General features: G+C 41.0%; 1 protein-coding gene across 2 annotated transcripts in view; it reads left to right on the top strand.

The window, feature by feature from the left end:
- SMS (spermine synthase) overlaps window positions 1-22,285 on the top strand; it is a 45,822-nt gene that overhangs the window by 5,798 nt on the left and 17,739 nt on the right. The window contains exons 1-4 of one of the 2 annotated variants that reach the window (XM_040531955.1): window positions 6,135-6,262; window positions 9,326-9,446; window positions 19,480-19,573; window positions 20,377-20,441. In XM_040531955.1, the coding sequence (XP_040387889.1) occupies window positions 6,232-6,262; window positions 9,326-9,446; window positions 19,480-19,573; window positions 20,377-20,441 (311 nt within the window). In that variant the 5' untranslated portion in view covers window positions 6,135-6,231. Of the gene's footprint in view, window positions 1-6,134; window positions 6,263-9,325; window positions 9,447-19,479; window positions 19,574-20,376; window positions 20,442-22,285 lie in introns of those variants that run through there. The other variant, XM_040531945.1, reaches the window with a different exon arrangement.

Genomic DNA, 22,285 nt, shown 5'->3' with positions numbered 1-22,285 from the left:
TTTTCAGAATGTCAGATGTTGCTCGTAAGGCCTGTAAATGTTTCTTCTAGAGCTACCACAGGACTACAGGGTTTTGGATGAACTGTTCGGTGTTGTTCCAGAAGATTAGTAATTAAAAATCTAACTATCAGTTAGATGTAATTAGATCCCAGGAATAGCAAAACCACTTCTAAAATATGCATTTTTCTGAAAAATCCAGAAAGTCATTTGTCAATGTCAGAGTGAATTGAAGAGACTGTTTTTAGCATTTGTTAAATCTGCATGTGATCACTGTGTACCTGCAGAAGGTAGAGTGACCCAGCAGTTCTTTGCTGCTTTTATCCTCCCTTTTTTTTCCTCTGTGGTGGCTGCTCCCAAATAGCTTTTGCTTTGGAGTTGTCCAGGTTGCCAGAATTTGGTGTCTTAAACTTTTTTCCCTAGTGGAATGTTCCTGTAGGACTCACCCTGCTGAACTGAAAGATGTTCCTCTAATATAGCTGGCTGGAAGTGTTCCCTCAAATGCTCCTAACAGCAACAAGGGCTTCTAGAAGCTTTGCCAAAATCAAATGAGGCAAAAGCCATCGATACGTTCTCTGTGGTGTGTTCTCTTTAAAATTCATCAGTGCATTGTGGTGTGGGAGCCATCAGAAGTGAGCTCTTGGATATTGATGAATCTACAGGCAGTGAGTAAGCCAGGAAAACTTGTTTGTAATGCTTGACTTGCTGAGTAACTCTTTCCTCAGTTATGTCAGAGATGATAATCAAATGCTTATGCAAATATAATCAAGGTAGGTTCTGGAAGGTGGTGGTTGTCTTCATTCTTTCCCTCAAGTAGTTTTGGTTTCAGACATGCTGCGAGTGTGTTAACCTTGACTTTCCTGGCTCTGTTCTAGGCAGCCATTGTTACAGTGAAAGGTTTCTTTTCCTTTCTTTGGTATTCTACCAATGGCGACTGTGAAGATTGAGCTTTCCTGCAGACCAGCATCTGTTTTGTTTGATTGCTTATTGTTTTGCACTGATAAACACTTTTAAGGGGACTGTTGTGGAGGGTAGATACTTGCTCCTAGAGATCTCCACAGGATTGTGGCATGTGGAGGCTGCATGTACCTGGTGTTCTTCTAAGCTGCTTCTAAGCTCTACCTGGCATTCATCAGGTGAGCAAGTGCATAGAGGTTCTGGGGGACAAAACTGTGGAGACCAGCAAAATAAAGTTAGTAAATGTTTTTAACGAGGCTGAGCTGCTTTGCTTAAGTGACCTGTTTTAAGCCTTCTTTGAGTCAGTCTGCAAGATTTAATGTCTGCTGAAGTGTGTGGCTGCATTTGTAACAACCCGCAAGATACTTACATCCTCAGCTGGTCAATAGGATTCATCCTACTCTACCACTGCGTGATCTTAAAAAGCAAAATGGCCTGCAGTGAGGGTCTGATCTTCTCTGAAAAGTCAAGAATGTATTAATTGGGAAGTGCCCCTTTGGTCTGACTGGGTGGTGGGGAAATCGGTATGTGGCACATGATTATAAAAATACATTAATAAGCACTTCAATGTCTACACCTAAAGTTAGTTTTCAAGTGAGTAAGCTCTAAATTGGTAGTGTTTTCTTGTTCTTTCTGCAGCAACTAAGTCTGCTTGAAAAGGCTTGGTAGTACAGCTAATAACTTCATGTGTGCTAGGTGCTTGCTTTATTTAAGTAAGAAAACAAACATGATGCTTGTATTGGTTTATTGGCTATCTTTATGTTAAAGCATACTTTCATTGCTGTGATTGGATTCTTACACACCACACAAGTAGTTCTTCTGTGGAACTCCCTCCTCCCCCCTTTTTTCTTTCCTTTCATAGCATTTTAGTGTGGCACTAGCAAGAGCTTCTAGTTAAGTTGTGGTCTTTGGCTGTCTCAAGTCACATTCGTTTACGGCCAGGTAGGTCACTTCCAAGTTGCTGTGTGCAAACAGCCGCTTATGGAGCAGCTGGTAAAGAAACTAAAGAAAAAGTATGTTAAACCCAGCTACAGGCTGAAAGGTCACATAGATTTGTTTTATCAATATTAAGATGCTATAACATGGACTTGAATGCTCTGAGATCACCAACTCTGTAGTGTATTTGGACTTCTGAACCTTTGGGTTAATTTAATTGAGATTAAGTTATGCTTGTATTCAGTTCTAAAATTGCAACAAATTATTACATGCAGAGTTTGTCTTAATAGAAAAATGGCATGCACTGTACAGGCAATTCTGTCTGCTTTTTAATAAAGATGCCTGTACCTATGAGAAGTTAACTTTATTTTGACGCTTGACTTTGCAGTTTGGCTCACCTGAAGGCTTGCTGCCCTGGTAAGAAGGGGGAGGGAGGGAGTAAAGCAGAAAAGTATATTTCATGCAACGAGTATGTTCTTTAATGTTTCTTGGTCTTTTCATTCTGCCCCTTTACTTTGGCGTTCTCTCCAGTGAGAATATGTAAAAAAAATCTCTGTAGGATAGTGGTGTATCTGCTACCTAGATTGTGTGCTTCTGGTGTATTCTAAAAGCACTAAACAGCATAGTTCTTAACACCAAGTCATAAAATAGATATAGAACGACCATTGATACCCGAAATGTGATATTCACTTGGAGTGACAAAAAATAATTACATATTAGAATCCTTTTTTATTTTAATGGTGCTCTGCTGCTGGTGCAGGTTTGCTATGCAGCAGAGGTCCTGTTATAGTAAGAAAATCTCCTTGATGGAAGGATTACTGTTCCTAGGAAAGCATTTGTAACAGATCTTGCGTGATGAGGAATAAACAGTGCAACCTTGTTAGCGTTCCTTACTTCTTCATTTAAATGATGTGTTTGAAATTTCACGGGAGTTTGAGATAAAGGGTGGGAGTGCTGTGATATATAGTCCAATAAATCTTCTGTTCTGTTCTCACTAATTAAACTCTGTCATGGTGTTTTGTGACTGAATGTACTGAAATAATTCCTGTCCTTCTAAATCGGTCCTTCCAGCAGAATTTTACTACTTTTCAAAAAAATTTTGCCTTTTTAAAAAAAACTCAGTGGAAATTAAACATTGACTCTCAAATGCTACCACTGAAAGCATTCTACCTTTTCACTTCTCCTTGATTGTGGAGCCACTGTGCCATTCTCAGTGTTGAATTTCAAATGATTAAGATAAACAATTGTGAAAGTGTTAAACATAAGTGCCAAGATAGTGATTGTAAGGTCCATTTTGCAAGATATGTGCTTACTAGTGTTACTTTGAGATATGATGTTACCATTATTCTGCAGTTTGGTAATAGGTCATCCAATTAATACTGGATTAATTTTAATCCAGCCCACTAACATTGGCATCCAATAACTGAGATTTTATGCACCTGTAAAGCACAGACTTCAGGCTTAAGCCTTAGTGATGTCCAAACATATTTTTGAGACTGAGGCTACAGAAGCCTTCAGGAACTCCATATTCACAAAAAACCCCACTGGGATATTTAATACACAAGGTCACTTTTAGTTTTATATGTATAGTTGATTAAATTTTGGGTTACCCTAATACAAAAAGCTTTGAATAGAGGGGAGAGTGAAGGAGTAATTTTTCTAGTGTAGCTTTCCTGTTACCGAAGTGGCTGGAGCTCATAGACCTGTTGTTGCTGAAATCTTAAAGATTTCTTTGAGTATCACCTTAAAGGAGATTAGAAAAAAAAATCTTGCTCCCCTTTAGTGAAGGAGTTGGAAAACAAAGGAAAAAGTCAAACCACTTCTTGCAAGGTTTCAAAAGGGAGAGTGAGAGGAGGTGTTTCTGACATTTGAATAACAGAAGGTCAACAGGCTGCATCTCTGGCAATGATGCTTCTGTTCCTATATACACATGCACTTTGCACTGCTTGCAGAAGTCAATGAACGGATGTTCATGATCACTCTACTGTTGCTTCTGACTGAATTCTTGCTGAATGTGACTTTTTTTTAAATTACTGTGAGGTTGGTTGAACACTGGAACAGGTTTCCCATGGAGGCAGCGGAGTCTCAGTCTGTGGAGACAGCCCAAACATGACTGGTGTGGCCCTGAGCAACCTTCTGCCACAGACCCTGCTCTGAGCAGGGGCCTGGGCGAGATGATCCTCTGCGGTACCTTCCTTCCAACCTCTGCCATTTGGTGGTAGTGGATGTCCTGACTGTGCCCCAGTGGGATGCTGTTTTGTTGTTTTGGTAGAAAAGTCAGACCTTCTGTGAAATGTACTTACTCACTTTTCCCTGTCCCTCCTTCTTATAGCAGCATTATCTCTTAACATATGTTGAGTCTGGTGCATGAGATGACACCAGTGTTAGTATGAAAGAGAGGCAGGAATGTAGAAATGAGGAGTGGGAGTGCCCTGTTTGGTGGCAGTGCACTCTTAGATTGGTATCCGTCAACAGAAGGAAAACATCTTGGGTTGAGTCCCTAACCAACTGGATGCTTTGGGGAAAAGGTGGTTAGCAGCTATGGGGTGTATGTGGGGAGGAGGGAGGGAGCAGGTTGCTTTAACTTGTGTAGAACAGTCTTAAAACTTAGTACTGTGGGAGATAGTTGCTTTTCATAAGTACCTGTTAACACATCAAGCAAAAGCTAGCTTATTTGTCCTGGGGATTCATGAAAACGAACTTCTGGGAGTTATTTGGAGGGGGCCCTTTCTCTTACAAGTGAGGGGTGGGTTTATTTACTCGTTTTTGAGTCAAAAGGACCAATTTAGGCAACGTTTGTTCTGAGCTCTTAGCTAAGCCTGCGATGTTTGTGTGTGAATCTCTCTGGATAGCATATTTCAAGCATTAGTGTGCTCTGCACTCATGTTTCTGTGCAGGAAGATGCTTTTAACCAGGATGAAAGGAGTACGGCTTTTAATTAAAACTTGAAAACATTAAAAAAAAAAATTGCCCTGTAAGGGTCGGTGACTAAGTGCTAACTAGTTGTCTGCAAACTACTATGTACTGCTGTATATTCTCATGCTGAGGGTGGAGGAGTCCTAGTAGGGTGAGGCTGAGGATGAGAAATAAGGGAGGGGTTGGCACTCCAACTGTAATTTTTCTTTTACATTTGTTTTAGTGTCTTAAAAAAAAAATCTAAAACCTCTGAAATATAGGCATTGGAGCCTAAAGTTTCTTGTGAGTTTTGGATTTCAAAAAAGCTTCAGACTTGCCCAGCACAATGACTTGAAATGGTGAATTTGCATGGCTCTGAACAGAAACAAGGTGCCAGTCGTTGAGGCTGCTCTAGACTCTCAGAATATTCACACATTTTGAATGTGTGCTAACTCTTAATGAATTCTTAATGAAGTACTTCATTTCATTTGATTTCTCTTCACCTTTCTCTATTAAAAGTGTAGCTACCAAGGGAAAAATGCAGCAGAAGTGCCAAGGCATATATAAATGCTTTAATGCATCCTACTCTTCTGGTTGTGTTACATTCTTCCTTCCTAGAGGAAAGGGCTCAAAATCAGGGTTAGAAAAACTTGAAGCTGGAAATGGGGTGGATGTTCTCAAATGAGATCTAATCTGTTCCCATAACTTAAAGATTTTGTAAATCCTTTGGTATGAGGAGGTCTTGAAACAGAATATTTTTAGAGATAGTCTGGTCCAATAACAGATTACTGAGATCAGAGTTGGAGAATCTGGATGAAACTGGCTGGTGTTATGCATGAGGCCAGCCTGGATGCTTACAGGAACTGTGGACTTTGAGCTGCCCTCATATTGACAGATGGCTATCAGTTAATGGCTTTTTGGCTGCTAAAACTCCAGAGGAATGTCTGCAACCCAAAGCATCTCTTCTTGGAGTTTACTGGGTTGCCAAGACTGCATTGCTTGAACTGGCTGGTCACTAACTGTTTTGAGAAATATGTATATCAAATCTTCTGCACGATGTTCTGGTTTCTGCTCTCTGGAGTTGAAACTCTGGGCCTTTTCATTGCTTCTGGCAAATACCAAATACTTAAAATAATATTTCACACTTGGTAACTTGAGTTTGCTTTCTGAAAGTGTGGAAAAACAACTAAAACCACCTGACAGCCTACTTGAATTAACATTTTGATGCAGATTCAAAGATGTTCTGCTGTTTTTATCGCCATTGCCCTTTTCATTTATCTTGCACTTGACATAGCATATCTGAGCTTGGAGTGAGGTGGTGGCAAGTGGATTTGGGTGAGAGATCTTGAGATTCCTGAGTCTTCGTGATGCCTTCAAGCAACCACTGATGCCTTCAAAGGAGTCTCCCAACTTCAGAGAACTAATTAGCCCTCCGAGGCAAACCGTATGTGGTATAACGAAAGGGAGACCGATGAAGGTACGCATTGTTATTTTAATTTCCTGAAACTAATCGCATAATAGAAAGAGTGCAGTCAATCTTTTGCCTGGCTGCTTAGCAAAGAAATCTGTTGTAGAGTGATGAGCAAGCAGCTAGTTGAGGGATTGGTATCTTCATGGAGCAGAAAGGTATCTGTGATGACTTATCCTATGGTCTCTGCCAAGGCACACCCAATAGCAGCTGCTGAAGTTGTTGGAAGCTGGTAGGCTAAATGTGATATGAACACTTTGGTTCTTCCAGGGAACTACTTTTCTATCTTATTTCTTCAATGTCTTGCAAGAGCTGCAGAAGTGAAGTGGTTTGGGAGTTAGTTGCATACCAGTTCAGAGTGGGTTTCACGCTGATTTACTGGTCTGGAAGGGTATGACAAACATTAAACAGCATTATTGTCCAACAGCATTACTTTGGTAAAGACATAAGAACTGAGGGAAGGAAAGGAGCATGGGTTTCTCAAAAAATGAGGCAGAAAATAAAGGAGCAGTGAAAGGAAGCAAATGGCAAGCAAGGAGAGGGGACCACATGTCTAAAGTGCCAAAAAGTTTTGTGAATATATTAGCCTTGAAGCAGCTGCTCCTGTCTTCCCCAAAATAAGGGGGCTGATGAGTGCTGGAAACTGAAAGTTTAAAGTTGAGTTGTGCAAGTACTGGTACAAATAATGTGGATTTTACAGCAGCATAGGGGAGAAAAACGTTCGTATTGATAGTGGACCTTGTGGGTGTTCTGTCCGTGAGGGTCAAAATCATCAACAGTGCTTCCTACTGACTGAGGAAGAGGTGCTGCAGAGTGGCAGCAATTAAATTATTCACTTCTGTTGAACAGAACTTGTTTTTTATTCTAATTAACAATAAATTACAAAATTACAATGTGGAGAGTTAATGAGATGTAGAAGATGGAAGGTAAATATCTTGGAACATGAAGTTAGGCAATATCAGCAGTAAGAAGCAGGGCCTTTCCACACTTAATAAATGTTCTTCCCAAGATACTGGGGAACTGGGTTGTTCTTCTCTTTGCGTAGAGAAAATTAAAATAAATGCTTTTTTTCCGCCGTTTCAGTCTTTCTGGTTTAAAAATTTCAGTCCTTCTGGTTTAAAACATACAGGGGTAATTGCAGGCTTTACGAATGGGTAAACATAGGCTTCAAGTTATCAAACTGAGTTTAGTTAACTGGAGTTGTCTGCTTATGCTAGATGAGAAACTTTACATGACTTGGTATGTTTTTCTGTTGCTTGAAGCTTGTACAAATCAGAAACATCTTGGAAGCTATTGCTGATTGTGTCTGCAGGCTGTGCTTACTGGTTTTCAAGGTATATGCATTTGGGAGCAGGGAATAAAACAATGATTACCATAGAATAGCTCTTGAATAGATGGGCGGGGGGAACAATGCGTCATGACTGGAAGCATTTAGTTATAAACTGCATCCAAGTGGCTGTGCCAGGTGACTTCTGCGAGTAATTCTAGATCCTTACCAAATTGCATGACTGTAATAGCCTAGTCCTGTACGTATGTGAAACAAAAATGATTATACTTGCCTCACTGGGGCATCTTATAGCTTAATAGTGCACAGGCCTTCACAGACACTTGCTGGTGTGAGTGTCTTGCTAGTTTTGTTCTAATTCTGGTAGGTGCAGCTTTACCAGAATTGTTGATTAACTCATGTAGTCAATTCCCATATCAACTGGCAAGTCTTATGACTTGTTTTTGGGATGCGTGTTCGAATGGAGCTTAAAATTTTCTTCCAAATAATCTTTATTAGGACTAAAATTTTTTATGCTAAACCTGACACTTCTGAAGTCAGCATACTGATGGAAGTATCTGCATGGACAAAGTTTCAGCTTGCTTTTGGAGATTTCTTTGGTTATTTCCAGTTGGATTTTTGTGCACTTCTGGGCAAGAGTACTTTTCTATAGCATCTTGAAGACTTCATCTGGGAGTCTGCTTTGTCCTAGGTGTTGGAAAAAGGACTTTCCTTCCTGGGCTCCTGCTCTCTTTCTGACATGGATAGGCATCTGTCAGAATGGCCTGACCACTCCTTGGTGAGAATGGCTCACAAACCCAATCCCTGCAATTGGTTATTAAGTTGAAGGCTGGTGTATGCTGAAGTAGGTGCTGTCGAAGTGGCAGCATGAACTTTGTTCTCCTTCATTCTGTAGCTTTTCTAAGTCACTGATGGAAGCTAAATGAATTTTCAAAGAAATGATCCCAGAAACACTTAAATTTAGCAGGCATTTAATATCCAGTAAATTCTGGAATTTCGTGCATGTTATTGATCCTACTGTTCCCACACTAAAACGCATTAAGAGTCTTCTGGGTCATTTCCCCAGGAAAGAATTTTTATGCTTTGATGTATGTCAAGGTGGAAACAAAAGCATCTTTGCTTCCATGTTACTGTGTACCAACAGTTACTTTTAATACTACTTCGTGATGAGATTCAGCTGTGTATTGTATTGAGAACTCTTGACTTTCCTCTCCACTTGGAAATGAGTATTCAGTTGACAAAGGGATGGAAGGGAAAATGACCACTGTCTGGGCAGGGCAGCTTGCCCTGTTTTGTTTTCAGTGCTTTAAGCCAAGGAAATTACCAAGCGTCTTCTCAGTGTTGGGGTTTATTTGTGGGATTGTTGTTTATGTTTGGTTTTGGGGTGTGTATGTTTTTTCTTCATAACAGAAGTAATTACATGAATAAGGCCTGGCTTGGATTGTGGTAAAGTTGGTGACCAATAACAGACATAGTAAAAGTACTCATTATGTCAGTTGTAGATCTCTCTGCTCAGAGACAAAGACTGATCTAAAAGAATTTTGTTGGAATCTCCATCAACTGGAAAATAACTTAATGGGTTAGGGAGGTGGGGAGGCACAGGAGTTGAAAGGTACGTAATAAAAGGGTTTTTTGACCTTGCACAAGATCAACTGTAAACTTGGAAGCTATTGTTCACACAACTCAAAGAAATACTCCAGGCTGCCAGCAAAAAAACTGTTCAGTTTTTTAAAAAAGAAAAAATAGTTGATGTGGAAAATCTTCATTGACTTTTTTCTATCTTGCAGCTGATTGCAATGCCGTTCTTAAAGCTCTACAGCCCGTTTTTCAGGAGCAGGGAATGACAGAAACAGTTCATAACTGGGAAGATCATGGTTATTTAGCAACCTACATCCAAAAAAATGGCAGGTGAGTTTTTTTCTTCCGATAAACTTCCTATCTATCCTCCTTACAAATACTTTTCTCCCTGTATTATATCATGTTGCAGGGTGCTGGCAGGGCAAACTGTTTTTACCATCTTTGTGTATGAAGTGACTAAAAGCAGAGTACTGCTGAGAATCTTGTCCATGTCATCTTATGATATGGATGTCACTAGTTGAATTGGTCCAACCCCCTGCCCAAGCAGGGGCACCCTGAGCAGGCTGCCCAGTGCTATGCCCAGGTGGCTTTTGAGTATTTCCAAAGAGGGAACCTCCACAACCTGGAACCTCACCAGCCTCTCTGGGCAACCTGTCCTTGTTTGGTGACCTGTACAGTCAAGTGCTTCCTGATGTGCAGAGCTAACCTCTTGTGCTTCAGCTTGTGCCCATTGCCTCTAGTGACTCTGGCACTAGGTACCACTGAAAAGAGCCTGTCTCCATCCTCTTTCTATCCTCCCTTCAGGTATTTATGGACATTGAGTTTCCCTGTACCTCCCCCTCCCCCCCAAGCCTCCTTGTCTCCAGGCTGAACAGTCCCAGTTCTCTCAGCTTCTCCTCATACGTGCTTCAGTCTCTTCATCTTTGTCACCCTTTGTTGGATTCTCCAATATGCCCATGTCCCTCTTGTACTGAGTAGCCCAGAACTATAGGTAGTACTCCAGGTGCATCCTCACAGATGCTGAGTAGAGTGGAAGGAGCACTCCTCCTGACTTGTTGGTGTTTTTGGTTGTTGGTTTGTTGGTTACTTTACCTAATGCCACTCAGGACACTATTAGCCTTCTTAGCAGCAAGGGCGCATTGCTGACTCATATTCAGCTTGGTGTCCAGTAGGGCCCCCAGGTTCTTTTCTGCAGGGCTGCTTTCAAGCTGGGTGGCCACCAGCATGTACTGGTCCCTGTGGTTGTTCCTCCCTGGATGCAGGACTCTGCATTTCTTGTTGAACTTCGTGAGATTGTCAGTCCATGTGTCCAGCCTGTCCAGGTCCCTCTGGATGCCACTGTGGCCCTCTGGTGAGTCAGCCACTCCCTTCAGTTTCATGCCATCCACAAATTTACTGAGGGTGTGCTCTACTTGAATTGTTGAGATTGTTAATGAAGATGTTAAACTGGAAGGGACCATGTATTGACACCCCCCCCGCCCCTGTGGTACTCCACTTGTTACTGGCTTCCGACTAGACATTGCACCACTGACCACTACCCTCTGATTCTAGCCATTCAGACAGTTTTTGATCCACCTCACTGTCTGCTGATCCAGCCCATACTTCAACAGTTTCTTTATGACTATTCATGGGGGAAAAAATGAGCATTGGTGTAGTGTGCTCTTGGCAACAGAAGAAAGTTGGTCAACTTAACATTTTCCGTGGTAAAGCATAGCCCTTGTGGTATATCATTGTTGCTCTGAGTATGAGCTTGGGATTTCAGTGTACAGGGGAGATGGAATAAATAAAGAAAAGCTACCTACGCTCAGTTCTCTCGAAGCTTTTCAGAACTTTTCTCATTTCTCAAGTAGATTACTATAGGGGAATCGGGAAAGGAGGAGTGGGGAAAACAGGATGCTGTTTCTTGAAAACCACATGGAATACATGAGCTTTACTGATTGAACCACTCATAGCAACTTCTAAGCAGATTCTTCCCTGTGTTTTGTACTGTTATCAGGTGCTTGCCAGCAGCAGTGCTTCTTGAATCATCCAGCTTTTTACTGTTGCCAAATGCAACTTTAAGCTTTTGCACCAGAGCGTAGTTGGCTGTGCTCTTGTTACTGTGAGAAGATGAAGATGGGGAGATGGGCCTAGTGGCCTCCCTGTAGCGAAAGAAGGGATGGTTTGTTATGTTGTGTCTTGGTTCTAGATAACCCTTGGTATTGTTTACTATGCTAAGTAAAAGAGCTGGGGAGCAATTGCAGTCTCTCAGACGTCCATGCTGCTGTGGACTCCTGGCTTGCTTCTTGGACTTCTTTAGGGCTACACCAACAGCTTGTCCATGAAAGAGCTGGCAGGATCCTGAGGCTAGTTTTATCCCAGAGACTACTCCCAAAAGACAATGTCAATGAAGCTCTACAGTTTGAGCTGCTTCTGTCATGTAGTTGTATCAAGTAGCATTTTTCTCTCTCGTACACCCCTCATGCCAAGCTCCAGGACATGCAATGCATACAGTCAGCTTCATGATACAACATACTTATCCAGTGGCTTGAGAGCCCTTGTCACTTCAGATACTTTAAATACCAAGGAGTCCAAGTAAGACATGAAAAGATTTTCTTCTACTGTAGCACTGCTTTTCTTTCCTGAATTGTATATAGGCTGACTTGCTCTGCCAGTCCCCATGCAACATGTTGGTTTTAGCAGTCACATATAGAATTTGCCCCTTCTCTCTATAAATATGCAGGTGCAACAAACTTGCCTTTAATTGTTCTCCCTTGTGTATTCTGTGCTTCACTGTATGTATCACTAATCCAAAATGTATATGGGTTCTCCAATGGATATGATAGTTGTCAGAAAGTTTTAGTTGGGTTTGGTTTGCATATCAAATGACTATTATGAGCTTAATGTTAAATTGGGTACAAACGTTGTCAGTTGAAAAGTATATTTCCTAATGAAGATGCTTAACACTGATTTTTAGAACTTTGAAAACTTTTCATATAGCACAGGTCTTAGAGGCTTGGCTATTTCCAGATGAGTAATCCAAGAGATCATCCTGAACATAAGGTATTGAATTTTGTGAGGCAGCCTCTCAAAACTGAAGAAGGAAGAACAACACTGTGCAGAAGAGCTCCTAAAGAGGAGATAGCCACTTGAAATGTGAAGTTTTCTCTAGTGCAATGCTAAGTGTAAACTAATAAAGAGGTGGTTATTGCTTTCTTTTGGTGTATTAAATGCAATCTGGACTATGCTGTATTCTAGACTTACTTTCCCTAGAAGTTACACATTTTAGCTAGTTAACTCGTTGTCTGTAGGGGCATGAAAGCACTTTTTCCTATGCTTTGCCAGCCCTATTGAACAAACACTGACTTTCATACAGTAACACATGCAGGAGCACTCTGTGAGTTTTGGGACCTCCGCAGTTTTGTTTGCTTGAGTCATGTGGTTTTAGTTCCCTCATGGAAATGGTGTATACTTTTTCTGTGGCAGTCTCAAACAGCCTATTTCTGTTAATGTCATGTGGTGCAGTTAGAGTTAACTGAAACAAGTGAGGGTGTAAATACAAGCCAGGAGCCTTGACAGGTCAAAAACACAAGCCAATTGACAGTTTCACAAAGGGCAAAATGAATTGGTACAGGTACATATACTGAAGCTTTGATGCTAACCAAATGGGCTTTGTTTCAATACTAGTGATTTTGTCTGCTTTTTAATTTGGAGACCTAAAACTATTGTAAGCTTTTTTATGGTAATCAAAAACAAAAGAGAAAACAGTATCTGGTACAACTAGTGAGAAATTAACATGGGAGTAGAGACTTTCCTTCCCTCCAAAACAGAGTACTCCTGGAAATTAAGTAGTTTGTAGTGGAAGAGAAAAACAAATTATGATGAGGTACAATGTCTGAAGTTGCGGTTTTGACATGCACTTTTCTGGTAGGCATGGTGGATATGGCTGGTTAGAAAACTTCCACAACAAGTGGAGGGGGAGTAGCTAGCTCACAGATAAAAGATGTATGGGAGTTGGGGTTTTGTGAGTATGCACACACAAACACATTTTCAAACCAGCTGAAAATGTCTGAGCCCCTGCAAGATAGATGCACAGCTGTTACAACAACTTGGGTACTAATCCTAAGAAAAGCAAATGTTTGAGTTGAGATTGTAGATGTTGCTTAGCCATGTATTACTATCTGAAGCCTGTGCAGATAACCCCAATAGCCTGTAGGGTGCCCTGTGTCACAGACTGTTGAATTGTAGGCCTGGCTGTTGACAAAACTTTGACAAAGATACTGTGTGTGAACAGCTCTGTGGAGGGCTGCAGTTGTTGAATGGATTGGAGCTGATCTAGGGATTAAGCCATGCTTTCCTGTTGTCATTACCAAAGCAACAGCTCCATGTTGTTCTTTGAAGTTAAGTAAGCAAAAGTCATGTTTGGCAACTTTACCTGGTCCATTAGTTTACTGATGTACTCTTCGGGAGGGAGAGGGGGATGAAAACACACAGAGAGCAAACTAATCAAAGGAAGTTCAACTGAAAATATTTTACTAAATGGGTTGTCAAACACAAGTATGAATGAAATATCCGTTCATGCTCCAGAGCTGGGCAGGAAATCTCTCACTTCAGCCAATCAAGTCATTGTCTGTAGTGAATGAATGAGCTTTTCTGTGCTTTGCCAGCTCCAGTGAGCAAGTGCTGCACTGGGGAATGGTAGCATGTACTAGCTACTGTTCTGTGAGCTCTGGGACCTCAGCAGTTTTGTTTTCCTGAGATGTATGTTTTCAGAACACTGGCAAAAACTGCATACACCTTTTTACGGGCCCCTTAAATAGCCTGCTTTCATAGAAGTGTTGCTCGAGTTTGGACTGGACAGTTTTAAAAAAAAAACACTACGTGAAGTCTTCATTTTGCCTAATGTACATAGTACTTTATGGTACAGAGTTATATGGCCTGTTACATCTTAAGGTTTAAAAAATAAAAGCCAAAGTAAGAAGATCATTGAAGCTGATACTGTATTGTGGTAGCCTTACTGCTCATAAATGAGTACTCTTCTGTGTACATGTACAGCTATTAGGATTTTTCTCTTTATTGTTCTTCAGTCTTCCTCACCCACATCCATCCGCTCTAATGCTTCCCTGATCCCTCTTATGTCATGTTCTGCCTAAAAGCTCTTTAAAAACTCACAAAATGGGAAATCTAGAGCCAGTGTTTCTACGGTACAAGATTATGTTTTCAAAGGCTCTGACCTCCCATATTTGTGCATCTATCTTAAGCTTCTCTATTCTGTCTGAATTCTTGTGTAGAGAAATGCAATCCTACCGGCATTTGACTTCACTGTTTGCAGCAGTGCAGGTTTTAGCCAGTTGAAGGTGTTTTTTTTTTGTCACTGAGATGACGATGTTGAATACGTTAACACCATGGTGGGGGGGATGAGCATTTTCACTTTTTTGTTTCCCACCTTAGTGTTTTGCTAACCACTGTGTGCTAGTCAGCATATTTCAAAGGAGCAGGGTGGGCATTCCTCAGTGCTGTGTCAGATGAAAATGTTGTGGTTTATTAATTGAATTAGCCAGAGTGCAAAAATGGGCTGAAGAGTCGGAAGCAGTTGCTAGGAATCAGCAACAGTTTAGAACTATGAGAGCTTTCATTGCGTTAATTTCCTTCTTTTGTAAAAAGAGAACAAGAATAGTTGTGCAGTGAAAAACTGGCTGCTTAATTCCTTAAGGTCCCTTAAGTACTTAGTAATTAAAATGAAGAGCATTTAACAACAACAAAAAAGTAGGCTTTATTAAGATAATGTCATTTTTTTTTGGTTTTGGAATTTCCTAGTATAAACAGGTTTTCATTTCCTCCCTCATGACTAATTTGACAGGTGGCAACTTTCTTGGCAAGTTATTCTTCAAATACTTGAACTATTATGTCAGGACTCCAAGTTAGTCTTTCAGCAGATAAAAGCTTTGATGGAATGAAGAGGGCTGTTGTAGGTACCAGTCTGTTTATCCAGTTTTGATCCCTAGGGAAAAAAAAAATCCTTTCCCAAATGTGTAGGATTGCGGCATGTCCTACTCCTCGATACAAGGAGCTAAGGCAGGGCATACATTTTGGCTTAAAATAGTTTGATTTCCCTGCTTCTACTTCTTTTTAAGTTCAGACGTTTGTCCAAAACCTTTATTGGTTTAAAACAATTATTTCTTAATTTGTGCAAACATAGCAATGTAGTATTTCCTAACGTGATGTTCCCAATTGTTCTGGGTGGCAAGATCCAGTACTGTGAAGACCCAGTAAAAGTGTTTCTGTAATCATGATGGGTTTGCATGCAAGCACAAAAAGCCTGGGTACTGCTGTAGAAGACGTATGCAGATGCAACAGTAGAACCTTGTTACAGTGAGGGCTGCTTTTCATGTGCAGATTTCCTTTCCCAATGGAAAGGAGAGGACCCCTCCTTATTTTTGAGCTTTTTCCTCACTGCTTTTATGACAGTACATGCAAGCACACACCAAAGGTGGTAGGTATTTTATTTCAAAACTAGGAATTATTTTTTTTCTGTGAAACAAGAAGCAGGAGGGAATTCTTGTGATGTAAACGTTAATTTTTGCAGCTCATTTATCATTTGGATTGTAAAGTAATCTTTGCTATATTTTTATGGGTAGGAAACTGAAACTGTATTATCATGGTTCTTTGACATTATGTCCCCCCAGTATTATCATAAGAGGTGCTGCTGAAAGCCTTCGTTCACACATTTCGCTCAGTAGACAATTGTCACAAAAGCTAAAGTAGCCTTTGCTGTCTGCTGACTTAAGTTAGGAAGTCTGTGGGTTCAGCCTTGGCCTGCTGGTATTGCCTTAATACCACTGATCTGGTCACTTTTCTGAATGCACGCTTGCACTGTTTAATGATAGTGTGTTTTAGTCCTTACTGGCTTTTGAACTTACTTTAGGCATTGGATTTCCAGCCAGGTGATTTTTAACAAATCTATAACGAACCTGGATATGTATCAGTTCCTTGAAGGGTTTTCAAATCTAATTCCAGGTTGTTCAACATAAATTTACTGTGTGAGGGCAGAGATTATCAGCCAGACTTTCAGAACTTGAATTACTGACCACTGCACTGCTCCAGTCTGCTTTCTCTCTCTACTTTCAAGGTGTCAGGACCCCATTCTTTCAGTAGAAGTAACAGTTGGACCCAATGAATGATGGTTCTGCAGCATTTTTGTCTCTGCACCCTCATGCTATCATACAGGATAAGTCAGAAGGTGTGTAGATGTGCTTTTTAGGGCAACCCTCTTCTCTGCCTCTCCTTGCCTCCTACCCCCCAAAAAAGACCCCAAAACAGAGCCAGTAATATTGCTTACTGAGGAAACTTTTCACGGAGGCACGGGAAATTAAGACAATGCCAACTGTCAAGTCTTATAACAACCATGTGATTTTTTTTATTTTTTTTTTTAGGAAAGGGAACTCAAGTCATGGGACAAGAAATTTGTTATTGGCTTGTTGCTTTTGTTTGTGTAAATAGCAACCCCTGAAGTATGGGAATAGACTAGTAGAAAGATTTTTCCAGCAGTGTGAAGCTTTCTGGTATCGTGCCAGATTCAGGACGCTTAATAGCAGTGCCATCTAATGAGCTGTAAGGACCCATCTGTCCCTAGTGCCACAGTTCTGAGGGCATGGAGCAGCTGTCTTGGCTTCACCAGAAGCTGTGAGTGGTTGGGTTGTATCCAGAACCCTCTGGAGTCACCGGTGCTCTCTGCTTGCTTCTCCAGTTTTACTTAGCGCCTCCTGTGTTGCAGGAAATACACATAAACTGTAACCTTATTCTTGCAAGGACAACTCTTTCACATGCTCTTAAAGGCTGAGCGAGGAGAATTCATAACTCAGAAGTTGTCCCAGGTTTTTTTGGGCCATTAGGTAGTAATTTTGAGGAGCACCTCTGGAAGTAGACTGAATTTACCAGATAGGAATGGATAAAATGGGAAATGCAGTGGATGGACTAGGTAGATGGACTTCTCAAGGGAAACATTCATTTAAAAAATTGTCCTACTTCACTGAGACATAGCAGCTGGATACTTGCTCACTGTGTGCATTGAGTATAGATGGTAGGATTTTCACCAGAGCTGTCCTTTGCAGTAGCTGATCTGTACCAAGTACAAAGAGAAATTAGGAGAAGCAAGCAAGTAATTTGAATCCCTTTGGTTCAGTGGGGTGTAAAGTCACGGAGAGAAGTGCTTAAAAACTCAAGAGACCAGTAGAGACTTGGGGGCAAGAAGGGGTGTTCCTGCCCTTTCTTTTTTAATTTTAGTAGCTGTGTCTTGTTGGTACTGATGAGAACACCAGCTTAAATTGCAAGATGTTGCAATTTCCGTGCATAGCCTGAAGTGGCCCAGTGTGAAAAGTACTGAACTGTATAAGCCACCAGTGGGTGGGACACAGTACAGTAGTACAGTAATGCAGTAAGTACAGTAGAATGAGTTTATCCAATTTTCCCTGAACACTTTCATATACAGTCTGTATGATAGAAATAAAAAGCTGCCCCAGGAATGTTGGAATACCGAAAATACTTGCACTGCTGTTCTTCTGATTAGCTCATAAACCTGGTCTCTTACATGGCAGAACTCTAGCTGGTAGTTAAAAACAACAGCAACAACAAAAACAACAGAAAGACCTGTGTTTACTCCTTGACTATTTTAATTCTTTCATTAGGATATTCTATGCAGGAGTAATTTCTTACGCAGGAGTAATTTCCTGCTAGTGGTTTTGGTGGGAGTACATGCTTTATGGTTATTCGGTGGTTTAGTTTAATGGCCATTGCAGAACAGGCGTTTTCTGGTGCCTAATTAAAAATACTTGTAGGGAAGACACCTAGTGGACAAGTGCTGAAATGTAGGTAAGGTCACTAAAAGTTGGTGCCAATATGCACGTGGTTAGGCGGGGAAATCATGGTGGAAATGTGTGTACTGTATAGAAATATCTTTCTGTAGGCAAGACCTATGCATAAAATCTGGAGGAAAGTCAGAGACTTCCCAGGCTTGTCTTTCAAAGAGAAGTGTTTGGCACCCTGGTTCATCTGTTACCTTTGAACAAACCACAGATACAGTTCACTGATATCCAAAGCCAGTTGTCCTTCAGCGGTGCAGTGAGTGTGTTTTTATTCTTGCATCACATCAGGCAGTTTCATCATTTGATCACTTTGCAGTTACCAAAAAAATTGTAATCTTCAGGTAACACCTACAGAATATTATGAATTTCTTGTCTGGCTGCAGCTGTGGTTGTGTTTGCTGCCCAAAGCTCCCACTAACACATGAGAAGTGGTGTAGGCTTTGGGGCTCACAGTTTAATAAAGCTGTGGAAAAGCCAAATAAAAGATGGGAATGGTGGAGGGAGGGGAGGAGGTCATCCGAACTTTTTGCCTTAACAGAAGGAGTTGGTTTGTTATTTGCCTTTGAGACTGAGTGGGGTGATAGGAGCAGACATGCAAATAAAGGGGCATTCAGTGAAGTGTCTGTAGCTTTACCTGGAGTTTCTCAGTGTTGTGCTAATGAGCCTCCATCCCTCAATACCCTTCTTTCTTTGCTCCACTCTTACTGTTCCCGTCCCCTCTTCTGTCCTCTTTACTTCAGTGTGTGCATCCCTTCCCTTTACTTCCTTTGTGTACTTGTAGCCTTTCTGTTTCTTTTTGTCTTCTCCCCTCCCCAGGATGGAGAAGGATATAGTTTCTGTTTCTGTTTTCATGTGTCCTTCCCATAAGTACTTATCTTTTGTTCGTTGCAAGTTCCAGAAGGGCTTCCAAGTTATTGGTTGCTGTAAGAAACAGAGCATACAGCAGTAGTTTTGTCTGTGCTTGCATCTGCACTCATCAATGAGGATTTGCTGCTGCAATTTGTCAGTCAAAGCCATGCTTGCTTCAGGAGGTTTATTGTTTCTGGTGTGTACATTTTTATTCAGCTTTGAACGTCAACACTGTCTCTGTGAGCAATTGCTATAAATTTTTAAAAAAGACACCAAAAAATGAGAAGGAAGGTAGAGGGGAGGGAACATTCCCAGTTATTTTCTTGAGCTTTGTTTTCAATTTCAAATAAAGCCCCACTTGCCCAAGCAGGCCTTACTCAAAGAGCTGAGAGCAGTAGTCAGTGTACTTCCCCCTCATGTAGTGGCTGTTCTGGTTTAAACACTGTGTTCATTAACTTGCTGCCTGCTGATTAGTTATGTAGTAATTGGCATGCCCTTAAAACTTTCCATTTACTGCTTAGTGACTTCTAGAGGAAGAATGGAGCTGGAACTATCAACAGCTGACAGACTGCTGGTCATTCTTAATTTAATACAAGTCACTTCAAACTTTCTTTTCTCCCTCTCATTTTTGTTAGTAAACAAAATCATCATCACTGTCTCTCCTTGTCTTGTAGTTTTGCCAATTTGAGAATTTACCCTCATGGATTAGTGTTGGTGGATCTGCAGAGCTACAATGATCAAACAAAAGGAAGAGAGGAAACCGATCGGGTATGAACCTTACTATGCTTACCAAACTGCATAGGCAGCCACTTCTTTTCCCCAGGTCTATCAAAATCTATATCTAGATTAATAGATCTAATATATATCTAGATTAATCTAATTATATCTAATCTATATCTAGATTAATAGATCTAATCTATATCTATATCTTCATAAAATGTTTTAAAATATCTAAGCTTGTTCAAACCTAGTGCTTACAGACAAGGAATAGTAGTGTTATATAAATATGACCACTCACGCATACGTGCATGTCCTGAGTCTCAAATTCTTTGCTGTAAAAGTTGTAAAGACCTAACAGCCTCAGTTAGGGCTCAGTTCCTTTCCTGTACTCAGGGCAGTGAGAGAGAAGGGATGCTTAACCCACAACATGGTGTACTAGTGTAGGATTTCCTTCTCCAATGTGGGAGATGGTGAGCCTTTATTTTAAAACTTCTACCCCGGGGAGAAATCATTTCGTCTTATCCAACGTGAAAGCTTCAGAGCTGAGATATTTGGGGATAATGAAACCTTCCAGGATTCTTGTGCTCCCCCTTTGGGTTGCGTCTTAAAGTGTTAACCTGGAGGACAGTTAAATATAATGATGACAGCTGCTACGGTATGCACATTCTTGCTAGTAATGAAGCTAAGGCAATTAGCTGAGGCTAATTATTCATGGACTTCTAATGTTATATTGCAAAATCTTTCACTGCAGGTGCTGCTTTTTATTGCCTTCCAACTAGTCTAATTTAACAGATGTTTTACGTCAAGTGATCACTTCTATAAATTCCACCTCTCATTTGCTATTTTTTCAGCTTCTAGACAAAGTAGAAGAAAGAATGAAAGAATTATTTCATGGCAACATAAAAAGGGTAAAACGGTAAGTTCACACATATATTTCCATATGTGTCTCTTGGTTGCTTAGTTACTAAAGATAATAAACAAATTAGTTTGCTCTACAGCTGTGAATAAGTAGCCTGAAGTAAGAATTTGTGCATATTTTTTCTCCTAATATTTTAAAATTGTTTTATTGAAGATGCTGTGAGGTTTCTCATTATGTTAAGCTTGATCTTCAGTGTTGTTACTTCGGGCAAGGATTATTTCTTTTACTATTTTCCACAACAGTTGTATGAAGCGGTGTGAGAAAAGGCAAACAGAAAGCAAGAGCAGGTTGCTCTGGAAGAGCTGGGGAGCCGAGGGAGGCAGCAGGACAGGCACGGACCTTACCAGGTCCCATTCCACAGCTCCTGAACAGGCCAAGCAGGGCAGGTGATGGCCAGGGCCAGTCACAGCCCTGTGGCTGCCAGGCAGGGCCAGGGTGCTGAGGCAACTCCATGGCCAAGCTGCGTGTCAGGAATGGCAAAAGACGTGGGCAGGCCCAGGCCCAGCTGCAGCACGGCAAGGGCAGGGGCCAGAGCTGAAGTACAGGCCCCTGGCGTGTGGAGGAGGCCCTTCCACAGCTCTGTCACACATGGGTCTGTCCCAGCAGCCGGAGCAGGGTTAGCCAGCTTTACCCCACAGAGATGGCCTTGAGTATGGGCAGCCAAAGCCCCAGTGGGAATGTATATGTGTGCTTGTGGCCCTCCAAGAAGATACAAATGCTTTGTAGCAATTTTTTTTGTGTGTCACTGAAGGAAGATAATAACATGTTGTGCTTTGCAAGTCTTCCCTCAGTTTGGTTTACTTAAATACAAGATTATATATCAAACTGAGGGGATTGTTAACAGTGGGTTTTTGACGAGTGTGGAGAAAACATTCACACCAGTGTTCCCCAGGGGTCTGGAAAGGGCACAGCTCACTTCAGTGTCTTCACAGTGACTAGCACCTTGGAGCAGAGGGAGCATTTGCTGTAGACATGAACTTACTAGGTGATGCAGCAGTGTAAAATCAACAAGATATACCTTAAAGACAAGAAGCAAACTACAAAATGGGAAGACAACTAAGCAGTGCTGCAGAAGATGATTCTGAAGGTTATAGGAGACTACATTTAAAGTGGAAGTGATTTGACAGTGTTGCTATACATTGCATGTTATATTTTGCATTGTGTGTAAAACAGAGAGAGAGTTGTTTTGCTTTACTTTGTCCTGGTAAAGTCTTACCTGGAGCACAGTGTGCAAATGCAAATCATTTTGTGTATGTGTGTATGAAGGAAACACTTTCTTGGACTACATTTTAATGCTGAAATACTATGTTGGGAGTTTGTGGAATCCCTGCGATAAGAACTTGTTAAACATGGGTCAGGAAAAAGTCTGAGGTGATCTAGATTCATGTGGTTACCTCAGTATAGAAAGATGAACCTCTTAGAACAATGGATATGGAGTGGATCTTGTAACACATGCCTCAACTTTTTTTAAATTTGCTTTGCATCCTTCTGGTGTTTGCTTCACACATCAGCTCTACTGGAATTACTGCTGCTGCAAATCATTTCTGCCTTTTTCCTTGACCTTGTGAATAGAAGCTCTTGTTGTCAGCATGTGCTGCCATCGTGTGGTTTAGTGAGGGTACAAAATATTTCTTATATGTTCATTGACAATCACTAGTGAATTTGCAGGAAGCTTGTCTGTCTGGTTTTCTCCTGCACCCTCACGTGGAAAAAACTTAAATTTCTGGACTGTATGTGCGGGAGATTCGATGAACTGCATGCCTGCATGTTTTGCATAAAACGGAATTCAATCAGTTTGATCAGTCACTTGCATTTCAAGTATATTTTGTCTTCAGGTGTAA

The sequence above is a fragment of the Cygnus olor genome, chromosome 1, assembly GCF_009769625.2.
Source record: "Cygnus olor isolate bCygOlo1 chromosome 1, bCygOlo1.pri.v2, whole genome shotgun sequence".
NCBI lineage: Eukaryota > Metazoa > Chordata > Aves > Anseriformes > Anatidae > Cygnus > Cygnus olor.
Note: the sequence above shows the minus strand (reverse complement) of the source record. Positions and strands in the feature narration are given on the sequence as shown.